A 16139-nucleotide genomic window follows, 5' to 3' on the forward strand; every position below is an offset into this window, starting at 1 on the left:
ATATATGTATATATATGACAAAATGTCATCAAATTATAAAATAATAATAAAAACACATCATTGAAATTAAAATAACGCGCGACTGTAATCTTCCACCGAATAAAATCGAACCGTCAGATTTTTCCATCCACGTATCCCAATAACCGTCAAAAAATTTAGGGTCTGCCTCGAGATCGATTTTCTGATTGTTTTGCATCGTAAGTTCTTTTCTGAATTGTACCAACATATCTACCGTCATGTTAAGAACTTCCGGATGTCCACTGGCTATGTTTTGATATTCGCAAGGGTCTTTCTGTATATCGAACAAGCAAGGGCTATCAAAACATTCATAACGCCCGTTAGGATCTGAGTCAGAGATTCGTTGGGTACATTTGCCATCAATTTTGGCCTGGGAACGAATGTTATAAAACAAATCGTATGTAGTCAACGTGTCCATGCAGTCTGCTTTAGACGCTAAACAGTTAATTTTCGATAAAAGCGAACCAGTCAGACTATCTGCGACGGCATTCATATTATAGTCCGGTCCTATGTTTCCGGGTTCACCGCTGTATTTCAGGAAATAGACAATGTCACTTGTGCGATTACCTTAAAAATTTAATTGAATTATGAAATTACGTGTAGTGAATCTAGTGGAGTAGTTAGGAGGGTTTTGGGTATTTGTCCCTTCCCCGCATTACCATTTAATAATAATAAATTCATAAATATAGTAAATCATTGTAAATTTTAATTTTGATAGTAATGATTGGTAATAGGTATAATAAAGTATTATATTTTTTAAATAAATTTATAATGTTTCTAAAAGCATTAAAAGAAACAAATTGACAAAAATACTCATAGATAGTAGTTAGTTTAATAATTATTACAATATCTTTCGTATACTAGTTGGAGTTTTTTATCATATTTTCTTTCTGCCTTTATGTCATAAAAATAGCCAATGTTCCCATTATGTTAACTCACTGTTACCTTTATAACTTAAAACATACATAGAGCGTTAAGGAAATATACCTATTACCTATAACCAGCTACCACATTTTAGATCTTAATATTAAATATTTTTGCGGGTCCCTTAACAAAATATTTAATAATACAATTTTCCATGAATTATTTATAAGTAATTCAAGAATTGTAAGAATTTTGAGAATAATGTCTTCTTTTATTTACAATACTTTTTAAATGATTTAGATTCGGTATTTGATTGATCCAGCGTATAGAACAATAATAATCAAATCTAGCTTGGATTGAGATAACAGATAAACAAATCTAATCTTTTTAATTGAAAATAGTTACAACTTACATCCCATTACAAGCGATATATTTACCCCTATATAATTTTTTAGAAATTAATAGTTAACCCATAAATTAAAATATTAAAATGACAAAATATTAAAAATATATAAACATGAATTATAAAATAATATGTATATAAAAACATTCAAAAATTACGAATTAATTTCAACGTGCCTTTAAAATATAGATGATTTCTGAACTTCAGGTCCAATCATCCCCTCCCTTTGTGAGGCCCTATTTATAATCAGCATATTTAACCCATTTAGATTAGTTTTAGGTACTTATAAAATTAAAAACGCTTACTTTTTACGACTTTCCAATTGTTGAAAATCAATGCTTCTTCTCCACTTGTTTCATCTATATTAATTAAAGCCATTGATCTTATACGTTTTGAAGTTTCGGTCAAACTCTCCCACTGATCAACACCATCAATTTGACCCAAATTATCAAAATTACCACCTTAAATATTAAAAAATTTAAATAATATATTTTGTAACTTTTTGAGCGAAGTGATAAATGTATTAAATTAAATTTACAATAATATATGTGCTTCTTTTGCCTATATACACGAATACACGATATATATAGTTGATAAAATGATTTTCAACTTTAAGGGTGATTTATAGATAGCAACATTGGATCTATTTTGTACTTTAAAGAGGTCAAAACTAAAAATTAACTTATTAGTACCTTATTAATAATGACTGAATATGCTTTTTCCACTTTAACGCACAATTATATTATAAGAAAATGATAAACTTATGTAGAGTGCTAAATTGTAATTATTATTAATAATAATATTATATACTTTTATGATTAATGTTATATTCCAGCTAAACACACTAGTACCGGAGAAATTGAATTTATTATTAAAAAACTCCATAGCAGAAAAACTTCCGGGTTCGATCGCATCACAAATCGTACTGCCAAAATCTACTCAAAAAAGTGATTACAGTAGAATCTCGGTAATCCGACACATATCAGACCACGCTACTGTCGGATTAACGAAAACGCCGGATTACCGAGATTCTACTGTATATTACTTTCCTATATCTACAACGCAATGTTACGTTTATCTTATTACCCTTTAACTTAGAAATTTTTTAAGTTAATTTATACACTACATTCCTAAGACTTCCTTTACTGAACTTGGTTCCTACTTCCTACACGGATGACACGGTAATTTTGGCTTCCAATAAAAATCCAATCTTATAATATCTAGTATTTTACAAAGACATCTTAATATAATTGAATTTTGGTAAAAAAAGATAGAAAATCAAAATTAACGAATCTAAGTCCTCTTTTATCACATTATCCCTGAAAAAAGAAACTTTTCCTAAAGTCACAATGAACAACATGTCAATATCCATTTATTTAAAAGTTAAATATATTGGTCTTAACCTCGATAGTAAACTAACCTGGAATCCTCATCTAAAAGCTAAACGAAAAGCTCTTAAAACCCGTCTTCACCTCCTTATACCTCTACTGAAATGTTAAATGAATAATAATACCAAACTACTAATTTGGAAGTCCTTACTCAGGCTACTGTTGACCTATGGCGTTCAATTATGGGGTGCAGCTAAATCTCCTAACACCCGAAAAATTAAAACTTTTCAGTTAATATACCTTCGCCTAGTTTATTCTGTACCCTGGTACATAACCAATAACAATCTCCAGAAACATCTTAAAATCCAAAATCTTAACCAAATGTTCAAATTATATTTCACCTGATTTCACAATAACAACACCAATCCATTAATCTTTAAATAATCAACGAACTCACTTCCAGATAACCCGTTCCATAGATTTAAAAGAAAATGGTGTAGGGATCTCCTTCTTTAATTCGTATCCAAGCAACATAAGTTCTAGGTTACTATATTGAGTAACATCGCCTTAACTATAAGATTCATTGTTGTTATTTTTTCTTCTTTCACTTTTATTATTATTATTTATTTTTTTTTTTTTTTTGTTATTTTTCACTTCGAAGGATGTCATCAATGGCCAATTGATATCTTCCCTATTCTTAAGAACCACTGTTAACTATAATTATTGGTCACTTATCAAACCTACTTGTGTACAAAAATTGTAAAGATTGTAGATTATTATAATGAAAAAAAATAATGTTATATTATGTTGACGTATAGTCGTATAGATGTATAATTATATTATAATTTATAAGGATCGAAAATATCGAATAATTTACTGATTTCTCGATTCAAATGTTTCATAATATTAAAGCAGCATACTATAATATTATATTTACCTGCAGCTGTATATAAGGTAGGCAACCAATCGGTTATATGAAACAAATTTTCAGAAATTCTATGTTTCTTTTTCAACCACGGACTCCATATAGCAGCTACTCCACGTACTCCGCCGTCAAGTACTGCTCCTTTTTCCTAAATACATTAAATTTTATTTATATTATTATAAAAGATTTTTTTCACACCAAATACTAGTTTTAGATTATGATCAATGATCACTATAAAATAAAGTAGTAACATACCACCACCAAAAAATAAGCCACGATGGTATGGAAGAAGATATTAATAATAGGTAAGTATAAGTTTATACCCTATATTATTCCTAGACAGTGGCGTATCCAGGGGGGGCACGGGGGCCATGCCCCCCTCGTTGACCTTATTTACTAGATTTTGTTTTAAAGATTTAAATTTATTTGTATGCATGAACGCATACTACAATAATACTCTTATACCAGCATTACATACACTTATAATTTTGTTGGGATTAACCCGTTTTTATTATTAAATAACTATTACTATTTATCATTATAACTTAATGACTGACTGAAAATATAAACAAATTATTTGCACTATAAACATTAAATATTTGGTTTATTTTATTTTTTTGTTTTTGGTAGTAGGTAGTACATATGGTAAAATTTTAGACAGTGTTCCCTAAAAAAAATCCTGGATACGCCACTGTTCCTAGATATTATACTATTATCAACAGTATAAATTATTCTCATATATTTTATACATTTAACAGGATTAAATGCAGTAATCAAAAATAATTCAATGAAAAGATGAAATATAAGTCAATTCATTATAACAATTTGAATTATGTTAGGTCTAGGCTTCAATTTATTAAAATTATACTTATTATACGTGTATTTTGTATACATGTCAAATGAAGAAACTGTGTCAAAATTATTTATATATTTTTTGAATCATTTGGTTTTTATAAAAAAAAAATGATAATAAAAATGTAATTATTACAAACAGATTAAGTATATTTTATTTTTCAAAACTAAATATTTATTTTTTTTATTTGTATTTTATTAAGTAACTTATGTAAATTTTTAAGTAGGTACTTGAAGTACCAATACTACCTATAGTTATGGAATTATAAAATAATTTATTTTTAAATAGTACAGATAAGCCACATAGTTTATTTTATAGATAAATCGTAAATTTTCGTGCATTTAGACTACGTAATTGTAATTTTTTGATATGGATAGTAGGTACTCGATAATAAAATAATGTGTGCACATTAATTTTGTGATCATTAATTTTTTAGCCTTATCAATTTTTTGGTTACATCAAAAAACAAAGACTACACATTTATGATTTCGATTTTAGAAATGACGATTGCAAAAAAAACATACTTTATCAATTATATAGCTAAATACAATATACTATTTTTATTCTATAAACCAGATGTATTGTGAATACCCAAAAAAGATTTTAACCAAGTTTGTATGGTAAAATACTAAATTTTGTTTTAAATTATGATATTATTGCCACTCAAATAAAAAAATGACTTAAGTTTATAATAGAACATAATTAAATATACTCCTCGTAATGGCCAATTAGATCCTGAATTTTCATAACCCCATATTGGATCATCAGCCGGTGCACCGTTATCAGATATAAACAACACGATTGAATCTTCTAACATTCTATTATTATCCAATGACTCAATGATACTACCAACAGATTCGTCTAATGAAGTCAACATTCCTAGAATTATTTATTATTAAATAAATATTTATTTCTGTATAAAATATAATTAATAAAATATAGATAAGCGTAATGTGTCAAATCTAGTTATTAGTGGTGTATTTTGGGTGATTTTTCGAGGGGTGTCCAAAATTTAACTCGAAACATGTTGAATCTAATAAAATTGATTTCATTTTTGCAGTTTGAATATAAATATTTTAATAGACATAAGTAAAATACTTATACACGAAGTTACTTTTTTAAGTCCATGTCCAAACATAAAGGATATTCTTCCAAAATAAACCACTAATAAATAGTGTTAGTAGAACAATTTTTGTAGAAATATAGTTCTTGACTTTGATACGCATAAAGTATCAAACGATACAATTTAACGGTAAAAATAATTATTTTAAGTGCTGTTTGATCAAGTAATCTAATTAGTAAACATTTTCAGCTTTTTGGAACTTTTTCATAAAATTTTAAGTATATTTCATTTATGTAATTGAAAACGTCAATAAACATACGTCATACTTATAATCTAAATAATCATTATTTGAAATTTATTATAATTCTTAGGTCAAATAAAAAATCTAAATCAAACAAATTACTAACACTCCAGAACTATTGTATAGAATAGCATATAAGTAGTTTGCAGTTAGTGTCTATCTGTACACGGATATAGGTCCATATTTAATAAAATAAATAATAATTTTTGAATGTTAGAAATTTGTATATAAAACATATTTTTAATTTCAAACATTAACTTTGAAAACTATCAAAATATAAAATATGTATCTTGTAATTTTACACCTATTTTTAAATATTTTAAACGTCACTTAACCAGTTTTGTTCATTGATTGTGTACTTTTGTATTACGATTTGAATTTCGTCTTTATTAAAAGCCAAAAGAACACCACATTCATATGTGCATGTTGTCTACATCTTATAAACGTACAACATAGTAAAATTTCAGTCAATAGAACAAGTTTTGTATTTAGCTTAAATATTGGAGTGAAATGACCTGTTTTCAAACTTAAAGGTAAGAACATAATCTATGTTTATACAATTTTACGTAGTTTTTACGACATCTATTTTAAATTTTAAGCGAGTTATGAGTACGTAAAATATAACAATTTTAAAATGTTCTTAACTTAGTTAAAATTTAAAATATCGTAAAAACCCTACGTACAAACATAGATAATATTCTTACCTTTAAGTTTGATAGCACGTAATTTTACTCTAATATATTTTAAGCTAAACACACAAAATTGGTTCTATACTAATGCAAATTTGCTGTGTTGTTCGTTTATAAGACGGATACAACACATTACTATGTAGCGTTCTCTTAAACGTTTTAGAAAGTCAAATTTATATAACACTAACCTAACCTAACCTAACCTAACAATTATATATAGTAGAAATTGTAAATTTTTATTAGTATCCATGACTATTATATGATTTTGTTACATTAAATTTTCAAAAATTTTAACTATTACTTTTTACCTGCAAAAAGTCTTCTTTTTTTATTTTCAATATAATTAAATTTTATATCGTTATGTGTTTTATTTAGAACTTCCAAGATATTTGGTCCAGGTACTCCAGTATGAACTGCTAAATGACTAACCATTAAAAACATTGGTTTTCCCTGATTTTTACACAACTTTATAACTTTATTAGCTTCGTTGGTGAAAATGTCTGTTGCATATTGATCAACCATCTCATCTCCTGCTCTTTTGAATCCGCGTCTAGCATCTTTGCCACTCATTAATCCCTGTTTAATAATATTTGTTCAAAAAACAAATTACTATTTATGAATAATTATAATTTTTAAACTTTTATTCACCGTAGAATGCGTACTGTTCCTATAACTAATGAATCCGTTCCAATAGCCGAAATGACTGTCGAATCCCCTTTTCAAAGGGGTCTGATTTATTTTGTTAGCACCCAAATGCCATTTACCAACCAAATGAGTTGAATAACCTAAATCTTTTAAATACTAAATTTTCTACAATTAGTCAGCTGTAATTACATAAAAAACTACTAATGTAGTCATAATATTTTCCATCATATTATATTTACTTCTGGTAAAATTTTTTCTGTTAACGGGAGTGCTAAGGGTACACCAGCAATAATAGGTAATCCTTGAAGGCCTTAAATGTAAAACACAAAATAAGACAATACACTTTGTGTTAAAACTACTAAATAGTGATGAGGTTCCAATCTTTTCAAAATCTCAAACTCACAAAAATTTGAGAATAGTCTAAGGCAGCGGTTCCCAAACTGTGCACCGCGGTGCCCTAGGGGCACCGTGAGCATTTTCTGGGGGCATCGCGGTCTACGTTTCATTAGTTCTCAATGAGTACTTTTTTTGTTCTTTCTTTCATGTTATATACAGCAGGGCACCGTGGCTAACTTGATGCCCCTAAAATGGCACCGCGGAAAAAAAGTTTGGGAGCCGCTGGTCTAAGGTATAAATTTGAACATTTCGAATAATTTGAGCATAATTGAGTACAAAATGTTTGATTACCTACGACAACTGATTGATTTATTATTTATTTTTTATTAAGTGTAAAAATATTTCTACTACTATTATATCTTCTTTTAAAATACATGAATTTGAAAAAAAAAATTTAAAAAGATTCTATTTTCATTTTGAGATAAAAATCATGCAGTATTGAACTCGAATTCATAAAAACTTAATTTTCACCCATCTTTAGTTGAAATAGTCAATTTACATTTCACTAATTCACGAAAGTAAAAATTATAAGTGTAACATAATTTAAAATAGGTTAAAAAATTACAATAAATTAAGAATTAAGAAATACATTTCACGTCATATTAAAATGACATTGTATTAATAAATTACCTAAATAATAAAATAAACTATTTATATATAGTAATGGAGTACGAAATAATATGGATGAGTATGCAATAATTTCATATTACCATATCGAATCGGATATTTTCCGGTAAGCAAAGCAGCTCTCGATGGAGTACAAGTAGGTTGAACATAATGGCGATTTAATATTACACCATTATACGCCAAAGCATCAATATTTGGTGTGGGTATTTGAATTGATCCATGAAAACCAACATCGTTCCATCCCTATTAATATATAAAAACATAATATTTACATATACAGATATACACATTTACGGTTCACTACTGTACTAATGTAGCCATATAATCACCTAAGTAAGTACTATTATTTCTCAAGTTTTGTACCTACATTTTATGTTTACATTGTGTACAGTAAACTATGCAATATATTAGTATTTACAATAAAGTCATTATAAAAAAAATTATTATTAGATTTTATATTTTCATTAAATAATCTGATTTTATACCCCTTACCCTCAAATGTAATCCTGAATACTCCATTACCTAATTACTACCAGCTGGCAGGCAGCAGCTATAGTCTATAGCAGTGATTCTCAACCGGCAGGGGTACGCGAGATAATCTCAAGGGGTATACGTGAAAAAAATTAACTAATGGCGGGAAATGTTGAATTTATTTATTTGGTTCGTTTCAAAAATATTTATTACATGTTATTAAAAATGAAAATTTGTGTCACAAATAAAAACTTAACCGTCAACTTATCTAATAGATATGAAGTATAGAATGTAACATACAATTTTTCGTTTTTTTTTTTTTTTTAAATATTTTAAAATTAGTTATGTGAAAATGTTTAAAAATTATAATGAGGCGTACAATCTAACAAAATATTAAATTTAAAGATACGGAAAAAAAAATAGGTACTTCGAATTGATTTTGTATTATTCAAAAAAATGAACTTTTTGTTATTTGGATGTACTACTAACATTAGTCTTTATAAGTAATATCTGCGATAATATTATACATTATAAATAATAATATTATTCCAGTATTGAAAGGAGAACTCACCAAATCGTCAGCAACGATAATAATGATATGTGGTTGTTTTTTATTAGGTTCTTGTAAAATACTGCAGTCAGATAATAATGAAAATACAAGTATGATTAAGATATAAGTAGAATAACTAATGAACACACTCATGGTAACTGCGAAGTGATCTGAAGTGTATATTATGTATAAATGATGTGGCAATATGTTATAAAAAATAAAAACGAAATTACTTTGTACTCTTTGTAATTTATACAATAGATTTTGTAGGTAGGCACTATAGATATAACTTGAAAATACACTACGTGTTGCGGTAAATGTTAACTAGGTATAATTTATAAATTGAATGAGGTCAGATATTGAACTATCAATGTCACAATATAATTTATTATAACAATGACGCCTATATATCTAATATATTGTACTGACAATATTATCTTTAAGAATCAAAATAAACCATAAGATTTAATTGTTTATATCAACATCAAGTGATCTGGCATACCATGCGTAAAACCAAAGAAGTTGTGGTAACAAATAATACGATTTAAAATAATATACTATACTTTACATTTTGAACACAATATACTAAATACAGTAATAAATGAAGTCTGAAGGTGCTAATTATTTAATACAGGTATACGTGTATGCGCTTTAAATATTATAATTTATAAATTTATACGGAGAAGGGGAAAATTGTTTTTATCAATTTCTGAATCCGCGAAGTACAAATATATTACTTCTAACAATATATACTCGTAAACATGATGTTATTAAATATGTAGGTACTTATACAGTAGAATCTCGGTAATTCGACATATATCAGACCACGCTACTGCCGGATTAACAAAAACGCCAGATTAGTGGGGAGTTCACAAAAAAACGCATTTTTACTTATTGAATTTTACATTTTTACTCGTATTAAAAAATGATTTAAAAATCTTTTAGGTTGAGAGCAGTTTTGTTTTTTGTTTATTAGGATTTAATCTGTTATTACTTAGTTTTATCTAAAGGTTTATCGTTTACGATAGTAAATTTATAAATACATATTGATACATATAGGACATAGGTTATAATACAGCCGGATTACCAAGATTCTACTATTTTTTTTTGGTTTTAAAAACTGGTTAATATTGATCTCATATTTTATAGTTTTTTAAAATTGGTTTTCAAATATTAATAAAACCGGTTAATTTTTTTCCTTTAAAAATATATAAATTAATATTTAATATCAACTTTATAACTCTGACAATGTGTTGTCATAATTATAAAATAATTAATTAAAAAAATCAACGATCGTTATCATGATTGTGACCATGGCCTTTGACCGCGATTGCATACAACTATCATTTTTTTCATACCTTACAAACAAAATGTTTAAAATTAAGTATTAATTTATAATTAAAAATTTATTTATTTTCATTCGATAACTAAAAATATTTCTGATTAACTATTTGGTTTTTATTCTATAAAATAATTAATAGTAGTCCCACTTTTATTTTCGTTTGTATCAATTTTTCAATAAAACCGGTTAAAATAACAAAAACGGTTTTAACCGTTTAGAAGCCCTGGTTATAAGTGTTATAACTTTAAGTCTTTAATATACTTTCTACAGTATTTCAAGTTAACTTTACAATTTAGGAAAAATTGTTTAAAATTCGATTAACATCAACATCAATATTTTCTAAAAGAATCTTCTCCTTAATAATTTATAATAAAAAAGAGGTTAAAATTTAGAAAAAACATATTTGTATTACAACCGTCAGGAAATTTATTAAATTACATGAAAAATTCGAGTATTTGAAAATATTGTCCAAAATACCTTAAGTACTTATACTAAAAAATTCTAAAAATCAAAATAATTTGAATACATTTTGAATATGCCTATTTATATTACCTATACAGAGTATTTCACGATGAAATGACAATTGCAATAACTTTATTTCTATTGAACATTTTCAATTTTATTTTTGTAACATTTTGTATGCAAAATTAAAAAAATTCTACTTGATATTAAAAAAAAAACAAGATAGCCATTTTATAAAACCGATTTTTAGAAAAAATTTGATGTCAAAAACTTTTACGTACTAAGATTGACTGTTGAGTCAATAATTTTTAAACAATTTTTAAAGTTTGCTTAAATTTAAATTTATTTTTTGTTTATTAGTGTAACAGCGACTATCGAATATCCATTTTCCATTAAATCTATTTCAAATAATATAAAATTCTGCAAACTTCAAAAAATCGTAGAAAATAAACGACTGAACATTTTTCATTTTTTATTTTTTTTTTTTTGCGAATATGTTTTAAAAATCATATCAATAAAATGGCTGTTAGCACCGCGATAATAATATATTATCGCGGTTTTCTGATCGCGGAACGACTCGACCTTTCCCTTCGTTCTCCGTTTCTTATCCGATGTTGTCTACTATTATTATTATTATAATCAAAGGTGGGAAAGTTAATGAAAATATTTAACTTAAGCTTGACTAAGTTAAAAGAGCACAAGATCGATAAGTTAGAAGATAACTGTTAACAAATTATAAATTTAACTCGATAAGTTAACATTTAATATAGAAAAAAATACTAATTTAACTCAGTTTAAAAAAAGTTTATTTATTTATTTTTAATTAGTATGTAAGTCACATAAAAAACGATTACCTATGTCTTTCTAATTTACTAAATTACCTATAAAAAACAATTTTATTTAATTTTTATCATAATACACACTGTACAGTTTAAATACCCTTTTTACTTTTACGTTACATGATATATTATTTATTAATTTAAACTATACATATCTCAAATTAATAATTTAACAAATACTATTTTTTTATAGAATATAGAAATTGAAGGTCATAAAACATTAAAACAAAACAATTTATAATTCATAATTTTATTTAAAAAATCAACTGCAAAAAGCTAAGTTATGTCAACTGTCAATTAAACTCCTTAAGTTTATAAGTTGATTGGAAAATAAACTAACTAGTTAATGCCCACCTTTGATTATTATTAGGGCTATCATCACTATTAATTGATATTGTTTTTGCACAGTGTTTTGCCTTTTGCATATTATTATTATAAGTTATTTTCTTTGGTCGTGCAAATCGTTATTATTATTTTATTACCATTATTTGAGGATACCTGTATTCGGCCAACGCCCTTATTATGAATTATTTGTCTCGTCATTTTTTTTATTCTGTAGTTTTCGTTTTACTACTGTTTTTTTGTTCTTCATCGCTTGCATTGCGCATTGTCGTCATTAATATTATTATTTATTATATATGCAATCCATTTTGGTTTTTTCTGTTGCCATTATTGCGGTGTTAATAACTATAGGTATATATAAACTTTTCGCCATTATGGCACTAAATTGGTCTTAAGTTATTCCGATTGTCGTGCGCTATTATAACCACGTCAGTAGTCTACATAGTATCCCCATATAATACAAGGTAAGGGTTTTCGTTCGAGGCCTCATCGCAACACTCGCATCTGCGTAAGACCACCAACAACATGTCAACATATTATTGTGTTGTGTGAGAGACCGCCTAATCAATCACTACTGATCATCCAGCTACATAATATATATATATAGTTTTAAGTTAGTTGTAAATGTCTTAAATGTTTCAAATTAAAATAATTGTCCGATTCATGTGAGCGCTGTGAACTCATTGCATCAGCAGACCAAACCGATCACAAGGCGTCCCCCCATTAATTAACTTCTACTTCTTATGTCCTGTGATTTATAACTTATGTCCTTTTCCATTATTTTTTCTTGTTGTCCTTGTTGTGTCGAAGAGAGTCAGACGGCGGTGCATAGCGATCATAGGCACGTTAGATTGTATATCTACTACGTCATAATTTTCTTTTGTTATTTTGGTTTTGTAGGCGCCAACTATTGGCACACACAATGGCTAAATAGAACATTTTTAATTTCTTAATTTTACATACAAAATTTTGAAAAAAAAAAAATTGAAAAACTAATTTAAATGCTGCGCAGATGACATTTGATAATTTAAAAAAAAAGTTGAAAATGTTCAATAAAACAAAGGTTATTGCAATTGTCAGTTCACCGTGAAATACTTTGTATAGGTATAAAAACAAGGATTAGCACATTTAGTGAATATATACGTATTTTTAAATTTTAGGTTTTGTCTTTTTTCAAGGGATGATGTATTGATGTGGTGCCAATATATAAATTTAACCGCAATCTAAAATATCAAACATATCTACCTTTATTAACCTTTTTTTTGTGTGTGGAACCGATGATGTCACGGAAATTGTTTAACTATTATGATTTCCGCAACGCCGCTACAATTTAATGTAATTTGTAATAATATCAACGATACAATAATAATTATGATTAATATAATGTCTATAACAATATCTACTTACTTAGTTAATAGGTAATTTTATTTTGTCATCACACACCTAACATAATATAGCCAATATAGGTATATATATGTTACGGTGAAAGATGAATATTGGTGAATGTCGTCATTCTCCGGTGAATGACGTTTTTTACCAAAATGATTTGATTTTGTAGGTAAATGATGTAAAAAACCAGATTTTAAATTCAAATGTACATCTTTCACCGGTCATTGTTGTCATTTACCAAAACTAGTGGTAAATGATGATAAATCTCAAATAATACACTGATTTTTTTACTATAGGTACTATTTATAATAATGACTTAGTGTTGGTGGATGTTTCATTTTTTATTTTAGGCATTTATTTGAAAGAGATAATAGGTTAATTAAAAATTTTAAAATACATGCATATTACAAATTATTTATTTGTAAAATTTAATTACCATATTTTAAACTACACAACATTTCCGCTGCATTTCAAACACATTTTTAGTACCACAACTAGTACACACATTTTTACAAATAATATTAACACATATTTGTAGCAAATACAACTTGTTATAATATGCCCGACGATACTAACTAATAAACTAAAAGAATTGACGTTATTGTTAGTTGGGATTTTCGTTTATCTATCTACTTCCGTCGTGATATTTTTAACTAACGAAGCTTAATATTCGGTACCTACACGTTTATCACTGATCGTTCACACCGAAATAAAAGTATTAAACATCATTCTCCGATTAAACTGGTGATTGACGACAATAACCGGGGAATGTCTGCATTTACAACGTTTACCAATTTTTAGGTAAATGATGTCATTTACCGGGGAATGACGTCTTTTACCACGTTTACATCATTCACCGTAACATATATATTAAATAACAAAATTATAAGTTAAGCAATATTTAATCAGTTGAACTCGAAAATCAAATCAAATATGTTTAAATAATCATTTTTCTAAATTCTTACACAACAAAGTTTTCATTAAAAGTATGAAAATTAAACCTTAAAAGATGTTAACATGACATTATTATACCATATTATTACCATGTTAAATTAATTGGTGCATTGCCAACCTAATGGCTAACGTTTACTTGCATAATATATTACGATTTACGGCCAATGGTTATACTCGAAACAAGTATATTAATTATTAGTATACTGTGTATTTTAAATAGATATGTAAGGATTAAAAAACAAGCGATATTTTTGAAATCATTCAAATAACAGGAACACTTTTCCAATATTCGTAAACAAACTATTTTCTATTGTAAAAACCGCTACGCATATTAATTATTATGCAATAAGATTTTAGCACTAGTTGGAGCAGTGTTATATAAGTACCTATTTAAAAAAATTACATTCTATTTTTTTTTTTTTAATGTGTGTGTGTTTTTAGGCGAGAATACTCAAAAAGTTACATTTGGCGATTCTATATTAATCAGAAATAGAGTATATATTTATGTATTAATAAATAATAAGTATGTAGCCAATAGCTAATAGATATAAACTTTAAAAATATTTTATGCTTAATACCAGTAGATAGTAGTTTTAGTCTTTAGACACGGATAAATAAATCTAAAATCGTGGTTCTATATAACAATAGGCAAAAGTACTATATGTATAATAATGCCATTAACATAAATAATGAATTTTAAAATATTCAAGCAACAAAAAAATATAAAATTGAATTTAATATTTAATACAAATATTATAAAAATATTTTAGTAAGTATCGTATTAATATTCAAAATTAATTTAATTAATTTTAATATTTTTGCTGGTGAAAGTGGTAAAATGACTATAAAGAATGTCAGCTACCTATTTAATATGTTGATAATAATATATTATAGAAGTACAATCATCAATCAATTTTCATTTTAACCTGTCCTATAGAGAGTAACGTTATTAAACACTTACAGCTCTTTTGTTCTAAATTTTATTTTTAGTACAAACACCAAGCACATTAGAAAAAAATATCTATTATTCAGATGATATTGACCCAAATTGAAACCTATAGGTACCTATTCAATAAAGTTACTACTAGTAGACCAAATTTAGCATCCATTTTTATTTATTAGATATTGATGCGATGCTGGCATTAAAAATGTATAAGAGATAAACTATTTTTCCTAATTAAAATTCAAAAGTAGATGCACTTACTTCAAATGTACGATGTGTCTTGCAATCTCTTATCGATATATTATTGTAAATCACGATATTGAAGTATGTATGCATGTGACCCTATAGAATAATTTCCACTAAGAAAAACTAATATTTTACACTTTAACTTAATATGATAATATTTTTTTTTTAGTTTTTTCGTTTTTAGATACTTTAAGAGTTAATAAAATATGTTTAATATTACCAAAAAAAGTTTTCATATAAATTTTAAATAATAAATTAGACACTTAAGTTATTTTTAACCATAAATAGGTATATAGTCGATACTTGTGGTTCGATACAAAAAAATAAATCAAATTGGTAATATGTGTACCTAAAGCTAATATTAAATAAAAACTGCAGAGTCATAGAAAACAACGAATAATAATTGCTATGGTTATTTACAACAGAATAAATAATAATCATTTCACTTTTATTAATTTCTTTATTAAATTTAATGTATATACTATAAAT

General features: G+C 26.5%; 1 protein-coding gene across 3 annotated transcripts; it reads right to left on the reverse strand.

Annotated features, from left to right (window-relative positions):
- LOC112596474 (arylsulfatase B-like) lies at positions 1–9717 on the reverse strand. 3 transcript variants are annotated; one of them, XM_025342172.1, is made up of 10 exons: positions 9367–9574; positions 9155–9303; positions 8196–8355; positions 7329–7399; positions 7093–7245; positions 6753–7020; positions 5104–5270; positions 3551–3686; positions 1591–1746; positions 1–585 (listed from the first exon to the last, which is right to left on the reverse strand). In XM_025342172.1, exons 2-10 carry the CDS (start codon positions 9284–9286, stop codon positions 29–31), a joined length of 1800 nt encoding a protein of 599 aa, XP_025197957.1. In that variant the 5' UTR covers positions 9287–9303; positions 9367–9574; the 3' UTR covers positions 1–28. The 3 variants fall into 3 exon arrangements, with proteins under 3 accessions (XP_025197957.1, XP_025197959.1, XP_025197958.1); XM_025342174.1 differs by lacking the exons at positions 9155–9303; positions 9367–9574 and adding an exon at positions 9636–9717; XM_025342173.1 differs by lacking the exons at positions 9155–9303; positions 9367–9574 and adding an exon at positions 8605–8709.
- Positions 9718–16139: the final 6422 nt, after the last annotated feature.

This window comes from Melanaphis sacchari, unplaced genomic scaffold (assembly GCF_002803265.2).
Source record: "Melanaphis sacchari strain LSU unplaced genomic scaffold, SCAv2.0 Contig31_pilon_pilon, whole genome shotgun sequence".
NCBI classification, from domain to species: Eukaryota; Metazoa; Arthropoda; class Insecta; order Hemiptera; family Aphididae; genus Melanaphis; species Melanaphis sacchari.

Bases quoted from the DNA above. Each gene is read 5' to 3' on its own strand.
- LOC112596474 (XM_025342172.1), bottom strand. From the start codon at position 9,286: ATGAGTGTGTTCATTAGTTATTCTACTTATATCTTAATCATACTTGTA. The intron at 7,021-7,092 runs GTGAATAAAAGT...ATTATTAAACAG, and splicing joins GGAACAGTACGCATTCTACG to GGATTAATGAGTGGCAAAGA. The intron at 586-1,590 runs GTAAGCGTTTTT...TAAATTTTTAAG, and splicing joins CAATTGGAAAGTCGTAAAAA to GTAATCGCACAAGTGACATT.